This window comes from Pinus tabuliformis, chromosome X (genome assembly GCF_031772625.1).
Source record: "Pinus tabuliformis cultivar Carrire ecotype Pingquan chromosome X, CPIR1, whole genome shotgun sequence".
In the NCBI taxonomy this organism is placed as follows: domain Eukaryota; kingdom Viridiplantae; phylum Streptophyta; class Pinopsida; order Pinales; family Pinaceae; genus Pinus; species Pinus tabuliformis.
In genome coordinates, this window is record NC_142308.1 from 540,708,286 (window position 1) to 540,733,232 (window position 24,947).

General features: G+C 39.2%; 1 protein-coding gene across 6 annotated transcripts in view; it reads right to left on the reverse strand.

Moving 5' to 3' along the window:
* LOC149141121 (DHBP synthase RibB-like alpha/beta domain-containing protein) overlaps window positions 1-24,947 on the reverse strand; it is a 512,557-nt gene that overhangs the window by 420,582 nt on the left and 67,028 nt on the right. For 5 of the 6 annotated variants that reach the window (XR_016264455.1, XM_089448208.1, XM_089448207.1 and 2 more), the window contains exon 2: window positions 22,438-22,595. Coding sequence is in view for 5 of the 6 variants with exons in the window: in XM_089448208.1 (XP_089304334.1) it covers window positions 22,438-22,595 (158 nt within the window). In the remaining variant the exon portion in view is untranslated. The remainder of the gene's footprint in view (window positions 1-22,437; window positions 22,596-24,947) is intronic. The other variant, XM_089448209.1, reaches the window with a different exon arrangement.

A 24,947-nucleotide genomic window follows, 5' to 3' on the forward strand; every position in this document is an offset into this window, starting at 1 on the left:
TGAGGGTAAAAGTTCAAAATATTATTTTTTGGACTAAGAAAAAAGGGGTTTAATGTGGAATTCGAATTTTTCCTCAAAATCAAGGAATAAAATTCAAATTTTGACTAGGATCAAAGAATTTTTCTCCATCAACTAAGGAGATCAAATTTTTTCAAGAAGATCAACAAATCAAATTATTTTGACGAGGATCAAGCCATGGATCAAGGAACTAGCCATTATTTTCCACTTGGAGGGGTTTGATCCTCTCATTTTTTCTATATAAGGAAGCTATTGAGGTCCCAATTGTATCATGTACTCATCAGAAAACAATTCGATGTACCTATTACCACTCAAACTAGCAAGGGACCTAAGGGAGATCCCTAAAGCACAAATGTTAGGCCAAGGGAAACAAATGGAGACTTAGCCCACTGTCACCTTAGCTAAGGCTCCCTTCTATTTACAGACTTTCACCGATGTGAGGAGACCCGATATATATGGAGTCACTAATGGATGATAAGTCAATGGATATGAGTGACACAAACCCTTTCCCACAAAAGTTTGAAAGATGGAACTTGCTTGCTTTCTAAACAAGGTATTATGTATTTCTAGGGAAAAGAAGAGGATTTTGAGGGTTAGGTTTATGGGCATAGGCTTGTAAAGGAGTTCCCCTATCCCAAAAGGCCTTGTTAAAATTGTATCCCAAATGCTTCTTGAAGAATGGTCTTTTGAAGAATCGGCACTACACGAGGCCAAGTGGACCCGATCTAGGATATGAGGAAGGTACGAAGCAACCAATCATATTCCTACCCTAGACAAGGTGGGGGAAAGGATCAAAAGAAGAATTTCACTCGAAGATGTTGTCTTGACCCTATGAGGCACTAGCCTTGGGGATGGCAGGGCAAGTTTTGATCCTAAAGCTAGGGCTTGACTTTTCTCCCAACTCCACCGTCGAAATGGCTTCAAAATTGGAGGAGAACTAGGGGAAAGGCCAGCACAGGAGACCCCAGGAGATCCAATCCTTTTGATGGCTAGTGGGAAATTGATGCCCTAGGTACCCCAATGTGGCTAGTCTCGGAAGGATGTGAGAAAATGTGGATTTTAGTGACCACCCTTGGTAGATCAGTGCCTTAATCTTTGGGAGAATGGAGTCTATGTTGAGTAAGAGTAGGATTTCTTGGTTTCCAGTCAAGGAGGCCTTCAAGATCACTTCATTTGCCTTCTAGGTCAAGGAGAAGCCACCTTGCAGCTTTTATACTTCGATGTGCAAGACAAATGGCTTGTCGAGGTCAAATTTTACCCCTAGGAGATTTCACCCCTATTACATGGCCCATACATTAAAGGAAATGCTATAATAGAGACAAATTCTACAAAATTAAGTAGTAAATGCATGCAGCAATTTTGCCCTAGAACAACGAAAATCTCAATCCAACATATATGACAAAAGTAAACAAGAATAACATCAAAAGAACGTATTTACATGTAATAGATTATATCCAGCCATTCCCAATTGACGATAAAGAAGCTCCAAGAGAAGATAGACCAATATCCATACATCAAAACTCATCCATAAATCTCCAATTCATCCTTAGAAAAAGTGTGAATATCTCAAGAGAGATGAGTGATCAAAACCAAAGTGATGATGAGACACTCCTATTTATACACAATTTAGGAGTTCGAATTAGCCTCCTTGGCCTACATAAGCCCCAAAAATAAAATAATGTGTTAATAATACAACTTTTGGTGACAAGCCCACCAAATTATCTCATAAATGAAAAGTAAGCCTCTCAAGAGGTCGAATAATAATCTATACATGTCGTAGAGCCCTCTAAGAGGCCTAATGAGGTCCATGGGTGCCACAATGAAAAATAGAACCCTCAAAAGCGGTGTGCAAGGGGTTGGCCCCTTGTAATAACGTGTGGCGCTCCAGATGACATGTGGGGGCACACAAGTGTCCTCATGGGTCTCAAAACAAATCGAAGATGTTTGTAGATCGCCTGCAAGGGCTAGGATGATAGTGTAGGTGATGCCACATCATCGTGCAAGCCCTGGATCATCTGCCAAGCGTATGGTGTAGATTTGAGGCCAGCTAGGCATGATGGATCAGGTGCATCCTCCTCATCCAATAAGTGAACCATGAGCAATCTGTGAATGGTTGTGGGGATCCATGGAGTGCAATTTGCTATTATGGAGGCCCATGGCTCTCAACACTCACCCTACATGTGCCAATGTAGCCCTTTAGAGGATTAAGACCCCGTATAGGCAGACCAAACCCAAATGGAAACCATCTGCAATCTTGCATAAGATCCAATGCGTCCCCTAGCCTTCCAATACAACAAGTCATTAGAGAAATCGAGTAAATGAGCTTACCTAACCATGGACCACGGGCGGGGACTTCATAATGGCATGTCCTTCCATAATGGGCTTCGAGATGTGCCAATGTCTCTTAAACTCCAAATGGGGTTAAACAAGTGCCTTATTAGGTGGTTTCTACTCCTAAAAGGGATAATATAGTCAAGGTACATCCTTCAAAAGGTGGTGGAATGTGGCAAATAGGTGAATGAAGTAGGGAATGAGAAGGGGCAAACCTAGGTCACATGTTGGGGTAGAGGGGTAGTTGATAAGAGGGAAACCCACACTTGGGTGTATAATGTATAGGAGGGAGCAATCGTGGTACATGAGGTGCCCCGGCCATGATTTTTCCACGCTTTTTTATGCCTTCTACCTTTTTATGATTTTCTTTGATTGACTGCTCGGGGCTCAAGGGGTTAGAGCATGATGTGTAAGATATAGCAGTGGAATCCCCCTTTTAAGGTGGGGTGGTTCATCGCCCACCGGGGGTTGGGACAATCATGGGTTCCTATATGATGAAGATGTATATTTCTGGTAGCATCGAATGTTCTCTAAGTCTCAAAATTTGCAGGGAGGTTTAGACACATGCATTCTCCAATACCTAGAAATCGTTTTTGGAAATTCCACCCGGAGACAGTTTTATTAAAATAATTAATTATTTTTAATGGGACCCTAAGTCTAAACTTAGGAAATTCAAATAATTAATGGGTATTAATCTAAACTGTGGGTGTAACTTCTAGAAGAAGACAAAGATCAAGCCAAAATGATCTAAGCCATTGATTAAAAGTTAATCTGGGTCATTGGTTGCCCAATGGAAAGATATAAGAAGAGGCTTGAGGGGCACTTGGAGGACACACGGAGGGGAGATTAGAAATTCGATTTTCTGAAGCAAAGCAACTGCCAGAGAGATTTTCAATAGTGATCTTTTGCAGTGAGGGGTAGGGATAGTATCCGAAGGGAAGTCTTTCCCGATTGGGGAATACTCAGTAGAGAAGAGAGATCCAGCAGAGGCAGCGTAGAGCTAGAGAGGTTGATGCAGAGCCACGCAGTGGCAGCGCAAAAGCCAAGAGGGAATCCGAAAATTTGTTGAAGGAATCCACTGCAGAAGCCAGAAGCCGAGGTGTGAGACCAGGAGGCCCACCTACAAACATAAGCAAACTACAATACTCAATTTCAAAATGACAAGGCATACCTTTAGATTCGAGAGGCCCACCTTCAAACATACGATCAAGGGACCACATGGCTGGCTCAGGTGGCGGAGAAGATGGCATAATGAGCTAGCTGGTGGCTGCAAGGGGTTGTTGGTTGAGGACCATCTTGGAGAAAAACATTATCCTAGGGATATCACCCACAAAGTGGTGGGTAACATCTAGCTCCAACTAGGATGTGATCTCTCGAAGAAGTGGGCAAAACCGCTCGAACGGGAGGTCACAAGAACTCCAGCAATCTCCTGGTTACTGTAGACTTGTCACCTGCACATATAATAAATGGAAAGAAACACGGGGCAGCATGCTTTCACGGCGTCTCATGATCCCACATGCTAATATGTTAGGCCATAAAATCAACAAAAAATAAAAATATGCAAATTTAATCTAAGTGCAGCTAATCTATCATGAGAAATAATCATATGCCTTTAGTTCTAATGCGAAAATCAACATGCAATGCGTCCTACTCTACCATGCATATGATACAATGTGAAGTGCTAGGTATAATCATAGACCCAATGCAACCAACATGTCAATTGATCAATACAAGAATGCATGCTTCCATGATTATTTTTGCAATGGACTCGACAATATAAATGGGAAAAATGATGCGAGGAGTTACGGGGGCGGGAGGTGGGAAAACAGGAGACCCATATTATATAGAAAGGAACCTTAGAAGAAGGGAAAGACATCATCCGAGAAGATTGAATTTGGTCATCTAACCAGGAGATAGAAATGTCAATGATCAAGTACATGAATCTTTGATGAAGAGCTATCTCAAACCCATCACCCTCTAGGTAAGAAGGATTGAATGTCTCAAACACATTTAGGATGATGTTATTTTGGTCATTGGGAAAACAAGAAGTGGACTTGTCATTGTTTTTGGGGGAAAACCATGATTCCTGGTTCTTCATAGGGGAAAGCAGCCCTTCATCAAGACTAGGGGAATGAATATCATCACAAACATCATTTTCCAAGGCAAGGGCATAACAATGGGAGGAATGCTCAAACACGAAGAAAAACCCTTTATCAGTGGCATGGCCTAAGGAAGCATCTTCCTCAATTTCTTCTCTATTAGAGTCATCATAACTTCCCACAATCTTGGAAAGCTCTTCTTTGAATGAATCATCTTGGAACATAAAGAAGAGACCTTTCCAATCACTAGGAAGGGCTTCATAAGAGCCAACATTGTTATTTAGAAGGGGCGGAGCATTTTCTTCTTCCCTGAGCACATTCTTATGGACTTGAGAAACCATGGGGTCTTCATTCCTATAATCATACCGAATTCTCCAATCGATAGCCCAAAAGTCACTTGCAAATTCTTCATTTATTCGATTATCATGATTTTCCTCAGAATCCTGCAATTCTTCACTATATATTTGGTGTTGGTTAGGATTCCATTCATTCTATTATTTGGATAGGGAGGAATTCTCCTCCTTCATTCGTTCCCGAACAATGATCTCCAAGTTATTTACTACATGATTTTCATAAAATGTCTCAAGAAGAATGTGATCGGTAGTACTTTATTTATATTCACTCTTCGTGGTACGGAGTCTTTCCAATTGCTCACAATTGTGGGAGAAAATCTCTCGGGAGTTATACGTGGCCATCAGTTTCTTGCAAGACTTTTCATATTCCATCACCCATTCCTGCAATGTCGAAGGGCTCTCAAGGTTGAGATCTTCCTCATAGTCCTTAGAGGATATGCTTTCCAATGCATGAGTCTCTCCCTTGGCATTATTATTAAAGTACGCATCAATAAGAGGCCCTTTTTCAAACATAAAACCATATCCAATAACTTCCTCCTCTTGAAGGGCCATGTCTAACATTTGCAATATGTCTTCATGAGATTGGAAACTTGGCCCTTTATGCAACAAGAACTGCGTAGTCAATATTGCAAGAGAAGGAATGCTTTTAGGTTTACATGATTCGAGCAAATTAGTACTTGGGGCAATGGATAGTACAAACAATTCCATTTGATCACAAGGTTGAGTTATATTTTTCTTTGAAAGGTACCTTATGAACCTTACCACGTGGCTGGCTGCGAAATGTGGATCCCAATCGAACATTGGCATATTCTTTGTGGATTTCAATGAAGGGTATCTTGGGGTCCCTGTCATATCCATGGTGGGAAAATATGTGATCAACATGTTGTTGGGTCCTTAATGACATGGGAGTCGCCAGGGTGAATGAAATTTCCTTAACAAATGATTGCATCACCCTACAAGCATTGACTTTTAAGTTCAATGAAGAACTAGGGCTTTGTTTTTCCAATGGAGTCGCCAATATATGATATGTCAATATGTCGTATGGGGAAAAAACACACGCTTCGTGACCCCGGCAATGGGGCCAAAATGTTACCGCCCAAACTAGCATGGGACCTAAGGGGGATCCCTAAAGGACAAATGCTAGGCCAAGGGCAACAAATGGAGACTTAGCCCACTATCACCTCAGCTAAGGCTCTCTTCTATTTACGGACTTTCACTGATGGGAGGAAACCTGATATATATGGAGTCACTAATGGATGAGAAGTCAATGAATATGAGTGACCCAAACCCTTTCCCAAAAAAGTTTGAAGGATGGACATTGCTTACTTTCTAAGCAAGGTACTATGTATTTCTAAGAAAAGGAAGAGGATTTTGAGGGTTAGGTTTACAAGAATAGGCTTGTAAAGGAGTTCCCCTATCCCTAAAAGCCTTGTTAAAATTAGTATCCCGAATGTTTCTTGAAGAATGGTCTTTTGAAGGAGTGGGACCACACGGGGCCAAGTGGACCTATATGAGGAAGGTACGAAGCAACCAATGATATTCTTACCCTAGACAAGGTGGGGGAAAGGATCAAGAGAAAAATTTCACTTGAAGATGTTGTCTTGACCCTATGAGGCACTAGCCTTGGGGATGGCAGGGCAAGTTTTGATCCTAAAGCTAGGGCTTGACTTTTCTCCCAACTCCACCGTTAGAATGGCTTCAAAATTGGAGGAGAGCTAGGGGAAAGGCTAGCGCAGGAGATCAAATTATTTTGATTGCTAGCTTGGAGGAAAATTGATGCCCTAGATACCCCAATGTGGCTAGTCTTGGAAGGATGTGAGAAAATGCGGATTTTAGTGACCACCCTTGGTAGATCAATGCCTTAATCTTTGGGAGAACGGAGTCTACGTTGAGTAAGAGTAGGATTTCTTGGTTTCAAGTCAAGGAGGCCTTCAAGATCACTTCATTTGCCTTCTAGGTCAAGGAGAAGCAACCTTACAACTTTTATACTTCGATGTGCAAGAGAAATGACTTGTCTAGGTCAAATCTTACCCCTAAGAGATTTCTCTCCTATTAAATGGCCCATACGTTGAAGGAAATTCTATAATAGAGACAAATTCTACAAAATTAAGTAATCAATGCATGCAGCAATTATGCCCTAGAACAACGAAAATCTCAGTGCAACATATATGACAAAAATAAACAAGAATAACATCAAAATCACGTACTTACATGTAAAAGATTATATCCAGCCATTCAAATTTGACAATAAAGAAGCTCCAAGACAAGATAGACCAATATCCATACATCAAAACTCATCCATAAATTTGCAATTCATCCTTAGAAATAGTGTGAAAATATCAAGAAAGATAAGTGATCAAAACCAAAGTGATGATAAGAAATGAACTCATCTCACTCCTATTTATACACAACTTGGGAGTTTGAATTAGCCGCCTTGGCCTACATAAGCCTCAAAACTAAAATAATGTGCTAATAATACAACTTTTGGTGACAAGCCCACCAAACTAGCTCATAAATGAAAAGGTAAGCCTCTCAAGAGGTCAAATAATAATCTATGCATGTTGTAGGGCCCTCTAAGAGGCCTAATGAGGTCCATGGGTGCCACAATGAAGAATAGGACCCTCAAAAGCAATGGGCAAGGGATTGGCCCCTTATAATAACTTGTGGCGCTCCAAATTACATGTGGGGGTACACAAGTGTCCTCATGGGTATCCAAACAAATCGAAGATGTCTATAGACCGCCTGCAAGGGCTAGGATGATGGTGTAGGTGATGTCACATCATCGTGCAAGCCCTGAATCATCTGCCAAGTGTATGGTGTAGATCTGAAGCCAACTAGGCATGATGGATCAGGTGCATCCTCCTCATCCAATAAGTGAACCACGAGAAATCACTAAATGGTTGTGGGGATCCATGGAGTGCAATCTATTGTTGTGGAGGCCCATGGCTCTCAACGCTCACCCGACATGTACCAATGTAGCCGTCTAGAGGATTAGGACCCTGTATAGGGAGACCAAACCCAAATGGAAACCATTTGCAATCCTGCATAAGATCCAATGCATCCCCTAGCCTTCCATACAACAAGTCATTAGAGAAATTGAGTAAATGAGCTTACCTAACCATGGACCACAAGTGGGGACTTCATAATGGTCTACCCTTCCATAATGGGCTTCGGGATGTACCATGTCTTTTGAACTCCAAATGGGGTTAACCAAGTGCCCTATTAGGTGGTTTCTACTCCTAAAGGGATAATATAGTCAAGATACATCCTTCAAAAGGTAGTGGAATGTGGCAGATAGGCGCATGAAGTAGGGAATGAGAAGGGGCAACCCTGGGTCACATGTTGGGGTACAAGGGTAGTTGATAAGAGAAAAACCCACACTTGGGTTGATAATGTATAGGAGGGAGCAATCCTCGTACATGAGGTGCCCCGACCTTGATTTTTCCACCCTTCTTTTATGCCTTCTACCTTTTTTATAATTTTCTTTGATTGATTGTTCAGGGCTCAATGGGGTTAAAGCATGATGTGTAAGATATAGCAGTGGAATCCCACTTTTAAGGTGGGGCCATTCATCGCCCACTAGGGGTTGGGACAATCATGGGTTCCTATATGATGAAGATGTATATTTCTGGTAGCATCGGATGTGCTCGAAGTCTCAAAATTTGCAGGGAGGCTTAGACACATGCATTCTCCAATACCTAGAAATCGTTTTGGAAATTCCATCCAGAGACAGTTTTATTAAAATAATTAATTATTTTTAATGGGACCCTATATGATGAAGGGTTCCTATATGATAAAGAAGGCTCATAGAACTTGTAGGAACCAGGGTGATGGCCATGATGATGGAGTACAACTCATGTATTGGATTTTGCCCACATGCTACATGTTTTTGTCCCTGCCATCTTTTGCATTTTGTGGTACTTTTCATATTAAATGTGGCCATATATGCTTTTAACTTTCTTTTCAGCTGTATCAACCTCTGGGCTTCATTCCAAGCCATGACCCAAGGTATGGGCAAGGGGAAGGGGCAAGCTAACCCTATGTGGACCCAATGGAGGGATGTGGACCCAGGTGGGAAAAATGATGAATGGGGTGATAATGGATGGAAAAAGGGGTAATCTAAGTGGATAAGGGAGTGGGACCACGCAACCAAAATCAAGGTTTCTCGTGAAATACCATCCCTGGAACAAAATGGTCAATAAAAGAGATCCCACGGGACTAGAATCCAAGGTTAATTCCTAAAATGGGTTTAGGGGACAGAAGCAATGACCTAGCCCATTCTTTCCACCGAATCCCCCCATTAATCCATGCCCAGAAATGTCTGTTATAGGAAAACTACAATATTCAATTTCAAAATGACAAGGCATACCTTTATATTCAGGAGACCCACCTTCAAACATATGATCAAGGCAGATGGGCGAGGGACCACATGGCTAGCTCAGGTGGCGGAAAAGATGGCACAATGAGCTAGCTAATGGCTGCAAGGGGTTGCTGGCTGAGGACCATCTTGGAGAAAAAAATTCTCCTAGGGATATCACCCACAAAGTGGTGGGCAACAGTATCGAGCTAAGCTCTACTGGAATTTTTTTAATAGAAGTCTTTGGGGTTTCAATTCAAGGTGTCTCTTGCTCAATCATTCATAGAATGTGTTGAATGGGTTTAATGCTCTAATTTTATTTTGACTGAAGATTATTGTTTCATAGCCAGTGGTTGGGCTATCTATTAGCATAGGTATCTTGCTTTAGGTTTTGGGCTAGAGTAAACACTTAGAAGCCAGTAGATCTAGCAGGTATCTCTAGATCTCTAACCTATTTGTGTGAATCAAACCCCTATGAAGCTAATAGCCTATCTTTTGAGTTTATAGAGATCTTTTCCGGTGATTCAAGGCTTGGTGAAAGACCAAGTTCATGGACTTTGAGGTGATCACATCTCGTTTGGACTTCGAGCTTATCAAACAATTTACGGTGCAGCACCCTGGCTTGTACATTAAATAAATTACTTCTATCAATTATTTTTCAAATTTCTACTGGGCTATAATGATTTATTTGCTAATTAGATCTTGAATTTAACTGTAAATAGTACACATAATTTGTCAATTAATTTGTACATATTTTTCTACTAACCCTTGTATAGATTGATATTTTGTATACATATTTGTGTATTTATCTAACGTCGGTTGTCTATATCTAGTTTCTATCTGTTAGGATATTGTGTTTGAGGTCTCTTTGCAAGTGAAAACCCCATCGATTTGGAGGAGAAGCAAATTTATTTGAAGATCAAATTTCTTCTACCAAAATACAAGGGTTTCGGGGGGTTTTCTCCTTTTTGGGGCAGCGTTTTCATTTGGGCAAGTATTTCGTGGGGCTTCAAAGTTTATAGGCCCTTATTGTGCCCAGAATCCAGATCTACAAAACCCACGTCTTCAAATGTGAATGCTAGGCTAGGAGGCGGTACCACTAGCACTAGAGGGCTAATTTGTTGCAAAACCGGGGTTTCCTCAAGCATATTCCTAATCTGAAGTTTTTCAGGTTGATTTAATAGTTAGAATCCAATTTTTGGTGGCTCAAATTTATCAAGGATCACCAAGAAGGGTTACCATAAGGGTTTGGAGGCTTTCCAAGCTAGTCCGCTAGCTTTTCTAGCCCTTCCAGGCAGGCCACAAGGCTTGGAAACCTATTTCATTAGTTAGATCTAATCTATCTTGCTTTTAACCTAGTTTTGCAGTCTTAAATTAAATTTGGCTAAGTGTTTTGACTTGTTTTCAATCACTAGTTTGGCTTTCTAAATTTCTGGTTCGATTTAGGGCATGAATCTGATCTTCTAATGGCAGTGGCATAATCATTTCATAAACAGTTTAAAAAAATTCTAAAAATAAACCTAAGAGGTCTAACAAACTAAGGAATATCAAGTGCTGATTTAAGGGCTTATTCATCATCGTTTTAAGTATTTTTTTGGGGAATGTTTTCATAGTGGCACGTGGCTGATCCGATTTGCATGTGTTTACTGAGGTTTGGTGCATTCCCTTAGTGTTCATTAAATGATAAAGGCATTGGCACATGTTTCTCTCTTGTGGTTTTGAGGATAAGCTATTGCCCTTGCATGCTAACTCTTGCATCTTTGTTTCTAACATCTGTTGCATTACATATCAGTGTTAGCAATCTCATTGCTCTTGTGCTCAAAAAATATGTAAGGTTGTTTCTAATTCCAAAATCATATAACAAGAACTCTAATTGATACATCTAATGAGTTCCAAAAAGCGCCTTGGGACATTGAGTAATTGGCATTGTTAATTTCATGTCAATAGGATAATCTCTAAAGTGGTTCCTAAATTACTATTGGCATTCTTATGACCTTGTGTTGATAAATAATCTTGTGATAATCATGATCTCAAGTGAGGCATTAGTGTATCTCATTGTAGCTATCCAATCTACCTCATTTGCATCTTCATTCTAGGACTAGAAGTGCACCTATAAAATCTACCTCCAAGCATAAGATTGGTTGTAAGAAAATAGGTCCACCATCTTCAAGCAATTTGAGGATTCTCGACCCTCATCCACAGTTAACATAGGTGACCTTGCAGTTCTCTTGTGGGCAATCCCTTGTAGGAACAGAGGCACCTAGGTGGTTAGAACTCCACAAGTAGTATTGTTATTGAGGCCTTAGCCTCCTTCCTTTGGACTTCTCTCTACAACTTGCGTTCGAGACTAGTTCCAAAAGAATAGAGAAGAAGGATAAACTTAGACTAGGCATATAATTAAAAGTAACCAAGAGCTTGCATCTCACATAGTTTTAGGTCCTGCACATAGAATAGAAATTGCATATTGTAGCGATTGTTCATCCGGTAACTTGGAAATTTAATTCTAATTGTATAAGTAATTAATCTCGTAAGGCACTGGTCTCTAACTCAAAAGCTTAAGGAATCTAATTAAAGTGTCCTTGATAATCATACTTGTCTCTTATTTACATCCAAGTTGCTAGGCCATTCAATTATGTCTCCTTAACTTGTTGGGGTCGTTCATCACCTTATCCATAGGGACTACCCCCCTTAATCTTCAGTTAGGAGACAACTTGAACAGAGAGGGCAAGGATAAAAGTGGCAGCCCCTACCCTAAGCAATGTCGCAATTTTGCTGTACAATTTGAAGAAATTTCAACCCCCACTTTGGTTATCAGTTTTCCTTATCACTCCATGCATTTAATTTGAAATCCAAGCATGATAAAAATTCTAAAATCTGGAATTGCAATATTTTCTGAAAACACAGAAATAAAACACAGCGAAATTATGACAGCCACACACAGAAAATAACACAGTGATTTTTGGTCAATGTGACCCTGGAAAAACCCCCTACAACTCTTGGGGAAAACCAGTGTGAAAGCTCTTCTTTATTTCTGAAAATGCTTTTACAGAGAAACTGAAATACACAGTAAAAATTCCAACAACCACAAATTACAACTTATCTCTCTTTTCGTGCTTGAACTCCACCTCGAAAATCGTGCCAATCAGCAAACAGCGAAAATAGAAATTTTCCAGCAATAAAATAGCATTAAATGTTGTATGGACTGTCTCAAAAAAATTGCCCAAAACTTGTTATACAGACCGTACGGATTTCAGCAGTACGGTTGCCTCAAAAATCGTGCCCTTGATCTCTATGCCTTTCTCTTGTTGTATGGTTTTGCCTTGGGATGCATGCCAATAAATGTTGCTGCCCAGATTTGTTGAAATGTCTTCTTGCTGCTCTCCTTCACTTCCTCACTGCTCAGAAATTTTCTCCTTGCGCTCTCTTCTCTTTCTCTCTAATGCTCATGAAAGAATGAAATTGATCTTTTTTCTCTTCTCTTCTCCTTTTACTCTCTAAATGACCTTTTGGGTTACCCTACAATCTAATGGCTGAGCTTCATTTAGATCTACGGATGAAAATAAATGTGCATTTAATTCTCACTTTCTATTTTTAACTCACCCACTTAAATAAAGACTCACTTAGCCTTTTATTTCCATAGTCACTTTTTCACTTTCTAATTCTTCATTGACTTTAATAAAGTCACCTTTAAATTAGAATGTAAAACTTTACCACTTATAAAGTCACTTTTAGATTAGAATGTAACTTTACCACTTATAAAGTCACTTTAGGAGAAAAGTACAAATAATTTTGGACACTTTTCCCTAGGCCAAAGATCAAAGCCTTTGGGAACCACTTGTCCTTTGGTACCCAAATTTTAACACAATTTGAGCGACAACAGGGTTGCAGAGTGTCTCTCGGCGCAATGGGTGATAAAGTCCATTTTAGCCTAATGCCCCCTAAAATATAAAATAATGTGGTAATAACAAGCTAGGTCACATGCTGACCTAGTAAACAATGATAAAACGTAACTCTAGCCTAGATGTGTGAGTCGTAGATTAGAGAAAAATGACATCATGAATGCATGTGCCCTTCTAGGGCTAGCATTGAGGCTTCTTGGTGCTAAGATGTGAGTAGAAGCCCTCTAAAATCACCTCCTAAGGGTTGGCCCTTTGGTTTCTATCAATGCTCCTCTATGGACCCTAATTTTCATGTTGAAACACAAAAGTAGTCACATGAGTCTCAAGGTGGTCAAAATGTTTGTCTTTGCTCCAACATTGGAGACTCTCAAGGTGGTGCTATACCTCACATGTCTCTAAGAGTGAGACCATCCTCCTCTGGGCCCTGGATCAACTGCCCTCCCTCTAAGAGTGTTAAGCCAGCTAAGGGCATGCTGCGTCCAAGTGCATCATCCCATAAAAGCCATCAATGTAGGGCAAAGTGCTAGAATGTTGTGGGTGTTGGAGGTGTCTATGGTTGTGTGATGCTTTGCTACTGCTTGGAGTTCCATGGCTCTCAATGCTCCACCTGTGGGTGTCAATATGCTCCCCTAGAAGACTTGAGCCCCTATTAAGTTGCCCAAGCCGTGGTTGTAGAACCACCTGACAATTACACAGAATATCTAGTGCTAGCAACTACATCATGTACATTTAATCATTTTTGCATCTAAGTGAATCCAACTTGAAAGTAATTAGCAATTTGACACTTTAAATAAGGTTTCCCTTCCAAAATTAGGGCTTTGAAATCACAATGGGGTCACCTCCATAGGTAGGAGTGGCTAATAGATGTCACCACCCTATTAAGTGTTCCCAGCCCCAAAGGGGAAGTGACATGTCCTCGATCCACCCTTCAATTAGCAAGAATCATGTAAATAATGATGGAATGAAGGGGAGAAGACTCCATGGCTAAATGCAATGGTCAAACTTCAAAGAGACCAGCTATGATGGGCTCCTCATCCTAAGTGTATAGATGTGGGGAGAGAGCAATCGCTGATGCATGACTTACCAACTCAGCCTTTATTTTTCCACCTCTCTTATGTGTCTTTTACTTTTTCTTGATATTTCTTTGTATTATTATTGGTAGCTCAAAGGGTTAGAAGTTGATTTGTATGATGTATAGCAGTTATTACCTCCTTAATGATTAGACAGCTAATTGCCCACTAGGGGTTGGGACATGCAAGGGTTCCTACTCATAATATGAAGAGCAACATGTGCTCAGGAACCAAGTGATGGCCATAATGAGTGAGGTAGAGCTCATGCTAGGCTTTTGTCCATGTGCTAATATGTATGTCTTGACCATCTTTTTCACTTTGATCTTCTTTTGTTCTTGCTTGTGGCCATCATATGCTTTTCTTGTTCTTTTAGCTGCATCAACCTCCCAAGGCCAAGTTCCGGGCCCTACCTAGGTATGAGGATGTATGGTCCCAAATCCCAAAGAACCAATGGTCATTTGAACCCAAAGAAGAGATGGAATATAAGGCTTTGCAATATAAGATGGAAAGTTGTAAGTACAAAATAGGGAGAAATGGGACTACATTATCTTAATTAGGGTTTCCCAAGCAGTGCCCCTCCTATACCCATTAGGCCATAGGGGATGTCCCACTAGACAAGGATGAAAGATTAACCCCACATTTAAGGTGAGGGAACAAGATCATGATCAAAACCCGTCTTCTTTCCAAGCTACCACAAAATCCTTGTCAAATGCCCAAAATACAAACAAGCATAAGCACCCGATTACAAAATGAATAAAGTATCTTTTGATCGAAAGCCCACCTTACAAAATGTGCTCATGCCAATTGGGTGAGGAAACATATGACTGATGCAAGTGGTGGAAATATGAATTGGCACATCGTCATCGACTACTAGTGGCTGTCAGGGGTTGGCTGGCCGACTGGAAGAGATGATAGCAAAAAAATTTCTCCTATGGGGTCACCCACTTTTAGTGGGTAATAGATACAATAAGTGGCAAATCCCTTTTCATAGGTACCTAGAAACCTTATGGTTGAATGGTTCCTAGAAATTCTCAATGAGAGACAATGGTTGACAATAAAATTTGCATTTTTTCACATCTAACAACCCCATTCACTTGGGAAATTTCATAGATAATTAAGTAATAAACTTAGGTATGCAATGCTAGGGATCTGAAAATATGAATAGAGAATTCAACATGAATAACATGCAGACACCCACATAATTGTGGCAGACTTTGCCATACTCTTGCCAACATTTATTCCACAACCTTGACAACTACTTCATCCAACAATTTACAATATATGCCAAAGTCCTAAGATGGCCAATAGCATCAACTATTGTTCAGATCATGATAAGTAGATCTGCACTCAGAACCTAACCCTAACTGCAAGGAAACTGAAAAGCGTGTACTCCTGTCAAACCTGCAGAAACATGAATGCCAGAAGTAGAAACACATTAATCTGAAAATTATGCCAGCTAGGAAAAAAAAAAATCACTCAATCACACACCTATCTTCTATATTAATTGAAAGAAAATCTAAACCCCTACCTCGACTTTATTTTATAGGTGAATAAAAGCTTAGGGAATCAAAAAAATAGCTCTCCCCGTGATGCACGTAGACTTGGAATACAAAAACCTCATCCCAATCTGCCTAGAATATTGTGCTCAGCCTGCATGAATAAGTGACCTAGAATATAGTGCTACTCTCCTAAAGAACTGTGCCCTAGACAAAATCTGGAAAGTCATCTTATCCATCCACTTTTCTTAATTTAAAATAGAATCTAACAAAGGATAAAACAGTTCCTAAACATACCACTGAAAGGCACTTTCTACAATAAGAAAAAGCCGCACCTGAAAACAGCAACCTGCTAAGAATAAATTCTGCATCTAAGAAAGGTGCATGCATGCATCTCTCTCAATTACATATCTGCTTCACCTCGATCAATCATGTCTCTTCTACTGCTGCACCTTCATTCCAGGTCTCACTATTGTGCACGGAAACCAAGGCAAGTACCATCTGAGAGCACCAATGTTGGAGGATGATCTTCTAAGCACTGTTGTATTGAAGGAGAACAATGACCAAGCAACCAAATAAAACTAGCACTCCCTCTTTGCCAGGAAAGCACTCTCCACCAGACCAAATCTCTACTTTCACATCTTGATTCTCAAGAACCATCAATGTCTACCTCCTTTGTTCAAAGAAGACTTTTTCAACAACTGCATGCTTTGAATCAGTTACTATTCGACAGTGGGTTTTGGAACAGTTTCGTAGACATCAAACTCCTCCATCATGGCATCCCACCATACCTGTTCTTTGATTACTTCATTATCGCTGGAAGGTTCTGTCATACAAATTATAACACCCCTAGTGCATAGCAATTATTCTATTGCTACTGCTTTTGGTTAGTTAGTAACTCAGTAGTAATTTTGCACATTGTGATGTTGATTAGGAGATGATGTTTTGGATATGTTACCACCCAAACTAGCAAACTTGCCAAGATCTCCATAAACTGCCAAGATGGTACACACTGGACAAGTGTCCATTGTCACCTTGAGGCTCGGCAAAGTCTCCAATATTTAAGCCCAACTCTTACTTGAATGGTGTCAAAAATTGGAAAAAAAAATATCGCTTATTGCACTCAACTGGTAATTATCCAATGTATTTAATTCTGAGCAAAATTATTTCACTACAAACACTGAATAAAAAAATGATTGCAAGAAACTCTGATAGAAAACCAATCACAAAATGGACACAATATTTTCGGACAAAACGTCCCTGAAAAAACCCAAAAGGGGAAACCAGTTCTTCAAATCTGGGGGTTTTATTATTATTCAACAAATTTTGCAAATGATAAATATTACAACACTACTTGCCAAACCTTGACAAAGCTCTGACAAAATATTTATTCACTCCACAAGTCGATTTAACCACTAGAAGGCTCACTACCTCCCTTTGAAGGTTCTCTGATGCTCACAACCTGGATGGAATTAGCCTCTCAGCTATGCTAGCAACTCGTACATCCATCCTGGCAATATATACAGTCAACTCTCATCGTGTATCATTGTAGGAGTACAATAGACACTCCAGGAACTTAAGCACTCCATCACAAGAGTCCAACAGCATATCACCATTAAATCCCTCTTCAAACCCCCCACCATACTCCAAAGTACAACAAAAAGGTGAGTCCTGCTCTATCAAAAGGGTTGCCAATCATGTTGAACATGACCATAAAAGTATAATAGACACCAAAAATATTAGAGCACTGCTTCACAAGAGCTACAAGTCAATACATCATCAAAAACATTGGGCACTCTAAAGCATGGTTAAGGAGATAAGCACTCCATGAGATTATTTGACTATTTTATTGAGTGCAATCGTAATAATGCAATAGACATGATAAATGCTTAGGCACACCTCTATAGAACCATAATTGAATCAATCCACTCAAACGTGCAAGAAGCTAGTACCAACATCAAGCTAATCCAAAGCATGGAAATAACCATCACATCATATCATCACCAACTAATAACACCAAGGAGTATGTGATCATGAAGAAAGCAATATAAGCCAGCCAAGACCATCGAGGTGGACCACTATGCTCAACCATCCTTAAGCAACATCACAAAAAACCACTATCTCAAGACGCACTATCATCAAACAAAATAAATTTAAAAATAAGGGGTATGCACCTCAAACTCAGCATCATCATCCCTGGAAGTTACCCCTATAAAACCTGTCATGTGATGAGAATCACAATTTACCACTCATGTCAATATGAGGGGTAATGGGTTGATGCATCGGTGATGTTTGTCGCACAAAGTGTCTAGGCACCACGACAATGCTTAGAGTAAGGGTTGTCACTCTAATCTTTACTCCGTTTAGACTCTCTCCTAAACAAGTCAAGGGAGGTAGTCCCTAAAGTGAATGGATGAGGATAGTCTATGGAACACAGGCTGTAGGAGATTTTAAGAATGAACAGCTTAATGAACTTAGAACAAGTCTTGGTCAATTGAGATAGATAGATTAAAATAAGACACAACCATAAGATGAAATTGATTATAGACCAGTGCCTTTAATTTGAATTAACCATAGACTAAATAAAAACAAGTTATCCAGAGAAAAATTATAAATGTGGCAAAGCAACGATCATGAACAATTAAATGTAAAATGCTCAAAAATTTAGCATGCAGGATAATCTAGCAAAATTATCTTTCTCTAATAGTGAATATGATTTTTTTAAATATTTATCGCAACTGACAATAGAGAAATCACAAAATTAAGAATTTGCACTTAATACCAAAGACACCAACGAACTTTAAATTAGAATTTTAATTATTTCTTAGGCAATTGTTTTAATGTGGTAAATGAAGAAGTAAAACAAATCAAAAGGTTAATAAATTAAATTTTTAATGGGCCATAGGCCACATTAAAAAAATTAATGTGAAAGCGCAAATCCTCCTTTAATTTATTTTATTATCAATTCTAAAAGTTACCTTAACATTTTTTAGATTTTTTAATCTTTTAAATTTTTTAAATTTTAGACTTTTTTATGTTTTTGAATGTTTTTTAAATAAAAATAAAAGAAAGGAAATCGAAACAAATATCAAAAGAAAATCATAAGAAACTAAAACAAAAATGAAAATCAAATAAAAATAAAACAAATTAAGGAAAAAAGAAAATCGCATTAAAACAAATCTAACATAACTAAAGTTCAAAAAAAAAAATGAAAAACTTGATTTTTTTAAAAAAGGGCTTAACCCTATCTCACTCTCATACAAATAAATAAATAAAAAAGGAATTTCGAAGTGTTTGCTTGTGTTTGCAGGTGAGTTCGACGGTAGCGTATGGAGATGCAGCGATGGGCAGCAGTGGAAAAGTTGCAAGTGGAAGGGCAAGGATGGAGTCGTGGGTATGGACTTGCAGATCGAGATAGCGGAAAGAGAGGAGGGTTGCGGACAAGCCGACAGGAGAAGGAAGGAGATGAGCGGAGAGCAACAGAACACGCGGAGGGCAGGAAGCAAGGGCCGCAAAGCATAGGGATGGAGATGTGCAGGTCGGAGCAACGTATGGAGAAAGGGAGCCGCAAGGAAGAAAATGATGCAGGTAAAGGAGGAAACTCGACACAGAGTTGAGGAGTGATGCGGGTCAGCAGAATGGGAATGTAGGTCGAAGGAGGGAGCTGATAGATAAGGGAGAGGAATGGACGGATAAGGGAGCAGAAAAACGTAGGAAGGAAGATGCAGCCAAAAGAAAAACACATGCAACAGGCAAAAAGAAATGAAGACCTCAGGCAACAGATAAAATTCAAAAAAAATTACAGCAAGAAAAAAAACCAGTTAGCAGTACTAAGCACCCAATGGTAACTTTTAAAAAACCCAAAATAAACTTTAAAAAACGAATATTACATCAATACATTTTTTTATGCTTCAGATTTGGCAGTGAAACCCTTGTAAAATTTCCAAATTAAAATTTTAAAACCCTTGGACTACAAAAAAGTTGGATAATATCCCTGCAAAAAATGATTTTGAAGCCAAATCTTACCCTCTAGGACCTAAATCTGGCTTCAAATTAAACTTCTCTTTCAGATCTGCAACTTGCACCTGAAAAACAAAAACACCCAGAACCCAGATATACAAAAAAAATAAAATAAAACCCCAGAAACCCAAGTCAGAAAACCAAAAAAAATTACAGATCTATGCACAACAATGGTAGATCTATCAGATCTGAGAAGTATGAGTCCAACTCCGCTCCCAGATTTGATAATCTAAGGCTCTCAACAGCCAGATCTATCAATTTCTCACACAAAAATTAATTTTTTTAAATTTTAAAGGAGGTGCTTAACTCAAAACCCTTCGTATATCACACATAAAATCTTATGATAAGCCCGGAACTAATTTAGCTAGGCTCTTCAGAAAACACAGATCGGGAGTTGGTTGGTTCAACTGAAAACTTCCCCTAACGCCCGAGGATCTAAAAATCAAGATTTTCCTGCAAAAGTCATACCGAACATTAAAATAAAGCAAGAAAATGATAATAAAATTTAAACAAATAGAGATACCTGCTATTACATTCAAAATTTAAATTATCATCTAAACCCCAGCGACTGAACAAGATACCTTACTCGAATCACTCTTTAGAAGCTATCATCAATGGCTAAAAAAAATATTTATGAAAACAACACATCTTACAGCATTTTCATAAAGAGTCACCAGTGAAATTTAACCCCGAAGTCTTTCTTTATTATCCAACAAAATATTACACAAGAGTTTTTTGCTTAGCACGTGACTTAAAGATCAGATGGATCGACTGACAAATGACTTCCTATTTAAAGATAAATCCTCCAACAGCTAGTTCGAGTGATCCTCGTCAAAGCAATCTCAACCATTGATGAAGATAAAATTTAATCTCATCCGTCGAAATATTTAATTCTTGAGGGAATTCGAATTTTTCAATTAAATGTATTTTAATTAACTCAAAAAACAAATTTTTGAGTTAATTTCCCTAAAATTTTGACTTTGACTTAACCCCAGGGATCAAAGGCTTAAAATTTATCAAAATAATTAATTTACCTTAATCTCTAGACCTCTTAAAATTTAATTTTTAAGAACCGACGAATTTTGCCTTTTGAGAATTTAAATTTACCTAAGAGCTAGAATTAATTAAATTTATGGCTTAGGATTTTAATTAATTTTTTTCCAAAAAATTAATTAATTAACCTATGAGGGGATAAATTATTTTTCCAACCCTCAAGACACTTTACCTCATGATTTTCATATTTTTTTACATGACAAAGGGGAAAACCCATTTGTAATAGACCCTCACAGACTACCCATTTCTGCGACAAATATAATCCAGCACAGACTAAGCAATTTGTAATAAAATAACCTAACCAAATAGTTAGGATTATTCCCAAATCACTTTTACATAGACTCGATCTAGAACACTAGGACTCGCTTAAGATTCTAGTGACAAAATCCATTCTAGCTTTGGGGTAAGACTGATGAAAAACTCTGCTGACCATCCGAGAATGGATCGGTGAGACAAAAAACCTCCCAGAATGTAGATTGTCACCAGAAAAGTAGGTTTACCTAGGCCATTACATACATGACATGGATATGCTGAGATTATTTACATTGTCTACATGCAGAATGGGTTTACATTAAAATATCTTAGAAATCACTCTGATGATGATAGCTGAACGGCACGGATACATCGATCAGGCGCTATCCCTTTTGCAAAAAAAATGGGGGTGTACTGCTATGAGTCGTTGACACGTAGTGGTCAACAAGCCACAAGCTTTTAACTCTTTTGACTTTATTTAGGCTTCTCATACATGGGATTTCTTTGCTTTGGACCTTGCTATATGACATATGATAAGCAAACCATGAACAGGAAAATGATAAATGTGCATGAAATGATGGAAATATGACAATGTGCTAAAAATGGTTAGGGAAAATGGACATGCTACACCTGTCGAGGTCTCTGGTAGCACAACTCAGCTCAAAGGTGAAAACACTTATCTTAAGGAAAATTATGACCCACAATGGTACAACTAGGAAAAAGACAAAAATTTAGAGTGTTATGATTCATTATTAAATTACACCAATGTTCACCATGGTCATGACCAATACATAGAACAATATCAGCAAATGCAAAGCAATAATATAAGATATAGCAGTGTAAATACATCAGGGCCAAGATGTGATCTCAATAAACAACTGGAACGCTGGGTTGTGCTCATCAAGAGTGCAAAATCATGATACACCCTCTACAATGCAAAAATCACCTGAGATGTGTAGAGATTCTCTACTGCCAAGGTGAAATGCATCATGGAATTGGCTCAGGCAAGCCCATATATGTGAAGGATAGACCATCATGAAGCAAAAACTGGTATTTGGAGCTCCTTATTGTGATGAAAATCACAAGTCAGAAAATCCTTTAGCTACTCCTACACATCAGGGGATAACAGTATTGAGGTACAATCATATCATATTTGTTATATGGGTCTGTTAGGTTAAATTGGGTTGAAATGAGATATTAATTATGTAATTTAATCTTTCAGATCAGCCCTAAGGCTTAAAGTCAACAGGGATTAGATCCAAAAAACCTCAAGTAAATGAAGTGAAATTTCAAAATTGCATTAATTCCCTAATGCTAGAAATTTCTACAACTTGGGCAACAAGTATGTGGATATTATAGCTTGATATAGCTTTGGCAATAAATCGTTTCAGCCAATTAAGATTTTGCAAAATACATGCACGGCAATAACCTTAGTCTTGTTATGGAAAATAGTACAAGTGATTAATAATTGCATGCTCACTCCAACTACCATAAAATTCTTAAAGAAGACATCAGTTGTAGTCTGCCATACACAGTATCTGTCGGGATGATTCCAACTGCTCCATGTTTTAGCAGTTCTATCACTGGTTCTAATCTCCATGCATCTACACCGGATGGATCAATTTTCACGTACAATACTCTATCACCCTGCAAGTATATCAAGGACAAGCAAAAATAAAGAAAAATTGTCCTGAAAGGATAATAAGAAAATCTAAATACCACTGTTATGCCTCTTTCTGTGGCAGAAAGTGCAACAATGTCCAGACAGTAAGACTCTAAAATAAAGTCCTTGCTTTCTGGTGATTTTATGAATTAATGAGTTCTCTTCCTGGGATCATTTCAATAGTATAATGCAAAATAGAGATTGGAATATCATAGGAATGTGATTATCAAGAAAAAAGCATGTTCACACTGTGTAATTATCTTGACATGTCATAGCTTATAGAAGATGGAAGGAACCTAGGTCAAGAGATCTGTCATAGCTTATAGGAGAAGATGGACGTCCAATAGGTAGATGTCCAAGTGCAAGATTTGTATCATTACATGGTTAATAAAAGGCGCATGAGGCTAGAGGTACTTGCGTACTTGCTCAAGCATTTACTTGGAGTTGTCTTGGTTTGGAACTCTAAAGCTTGTTTAAGGATATGCTCAAAGGAAAGACAACTTTTGACATATGCTAACTTACTCTTTGCATCCATAGTTGATTTCATTGTAATTACAATTTTCTACAAAGTCCATTATCCACTTGCCAATATGATATTATTTTAACCATTTGTTGATGTTTTGGGTAGCATCAAGAGTATTCTCACGTGTGGGGCAAGCGGGCTAAGTGATGGGGCTTTGCGCCCATAGACCCATGGTATAGGTATTCTGATGACACATGGTATTCTAATAACCCATGGTATTTTGATGACCCATGCTATTAAAAGCATCTTGTCATGGAGAAGGTAGAGTAGGCCTCAAACCTGTGGAGGGCCGAGAGGGCCTGTGGTTGTTGGCAAGAGAACATCTTGTCAACAAGAATGTTGAGTGCGCCTCAGACCTATGGAAGGCCAAGAGGGCTTGTGGTTGTTGGCAAGAGAGCATCTTGTGAAGGAGAAGACTGAGTAGGCCTTAGACCTGTGGAGGACCAAGAGGGCTTGTGGTTGTTGGCCAGAGAGCATCTTGTCATGGAGAAGGCTGAGTAAGCCTCAGACCTATGGAGGGCCAAGACGGCTTGTGGTGGTTCGAAAAAGAGCATATTGTGGAGGAGAATACCGAGTAGGCCTCAGGCCTATGGAGGGCCGAGAGGGCTTGTGAAAGGCTGAGAGGGATGAGATGGCCTAAGCAGGGTTATTTTGAGGAGGTCAAGTAGTCCTTAGGCAAACCAATAAGGTTGTTGAGTTTGCCCGTTGTTTGGACAACAGAGAAGGGTTGAGTTTCCCTTGTTTGGACAGCAGAGAAGGGTTGAGTTTTCCCATGTTTGGACAGTAGAGAAGGGTTGAGTTTTCCCTTAACGTCTAGTGATTGGACAGTTACAGGAGCAGCCAACAATGAGTAGACTGTGGCAAGTAGAGTGAGTAGATTGTGGCATGGCAAGGAAGGCTTCAATAGTAAAGAAAAAGACTTTTCTATGTAAGTTTTCCCCTATATTTGGTATTTTACTAAGCATTATAAAAGGGCCATTTTTCGTGATATGGGAGCCCTAGATTCTTGTTGAAAGAATAATAAGAATTTTGTTTTGGGGCTGAAATTTTGTATTTACTATGCATGACCTAATTGTTGGTTTTATAAGTTACATTGTGCTAAATTTGTTTATGGTTAGGCACATCAGTGTGCTTCAGTTAATTAGTTAATTTGAGATTGTTACCAAATCTTGTGTGTGTGCGCACAACATCTAGTGCCCAAAATCTAACATGGTATCAAATCATGGACTCTGAGAAAGGCAGTTGGATCTGAGATTTGCACAAGTGATAGCTTTGAGAGGGAGTTGTAGGAATCGCTACATGTAGCAGCAGTGTTTTGAAGACCCATGCCAAGAGAATTGGCTAAGTATGGTAAACTGCTTGTATGGGTTGTGAAAGCCAGAATCAACAGACCTAGTGAGACGTGGAGTAGATCATTCACACGAGGAGTTGTGGATAGCTACAAACTGGTGTGTAGATAGAGATAAATGGATGAGAGATTCATTCATCAAATGTGTTAGGATTTTGAGAGGAGATCAGCACAAGAGAATGAGAGATTCATTATGATCCGTGAGTGAAGGTCTTGTTAAGAGATCTAAGCTTGGAGGGGCTAAGTAAGGGCCCAATCTATTCCTACGATAGGAGAAGGGCGGCAGGACTAAGATGGTTAGAGGGTTGAGATAGCCATTGAGATCCAAGTGAGAAACTTGGAGTGAAGTTCAAGAAGAGACTTTGAGGGTTGAGAAGGCCTATGATATGGAGTCAGAGGGAGTCAGGCTTCAAAGGGAGTGAGCAGGCCTAGGAGGTTGTCAGTTGTTAAAAGGAGTCAGCAAGC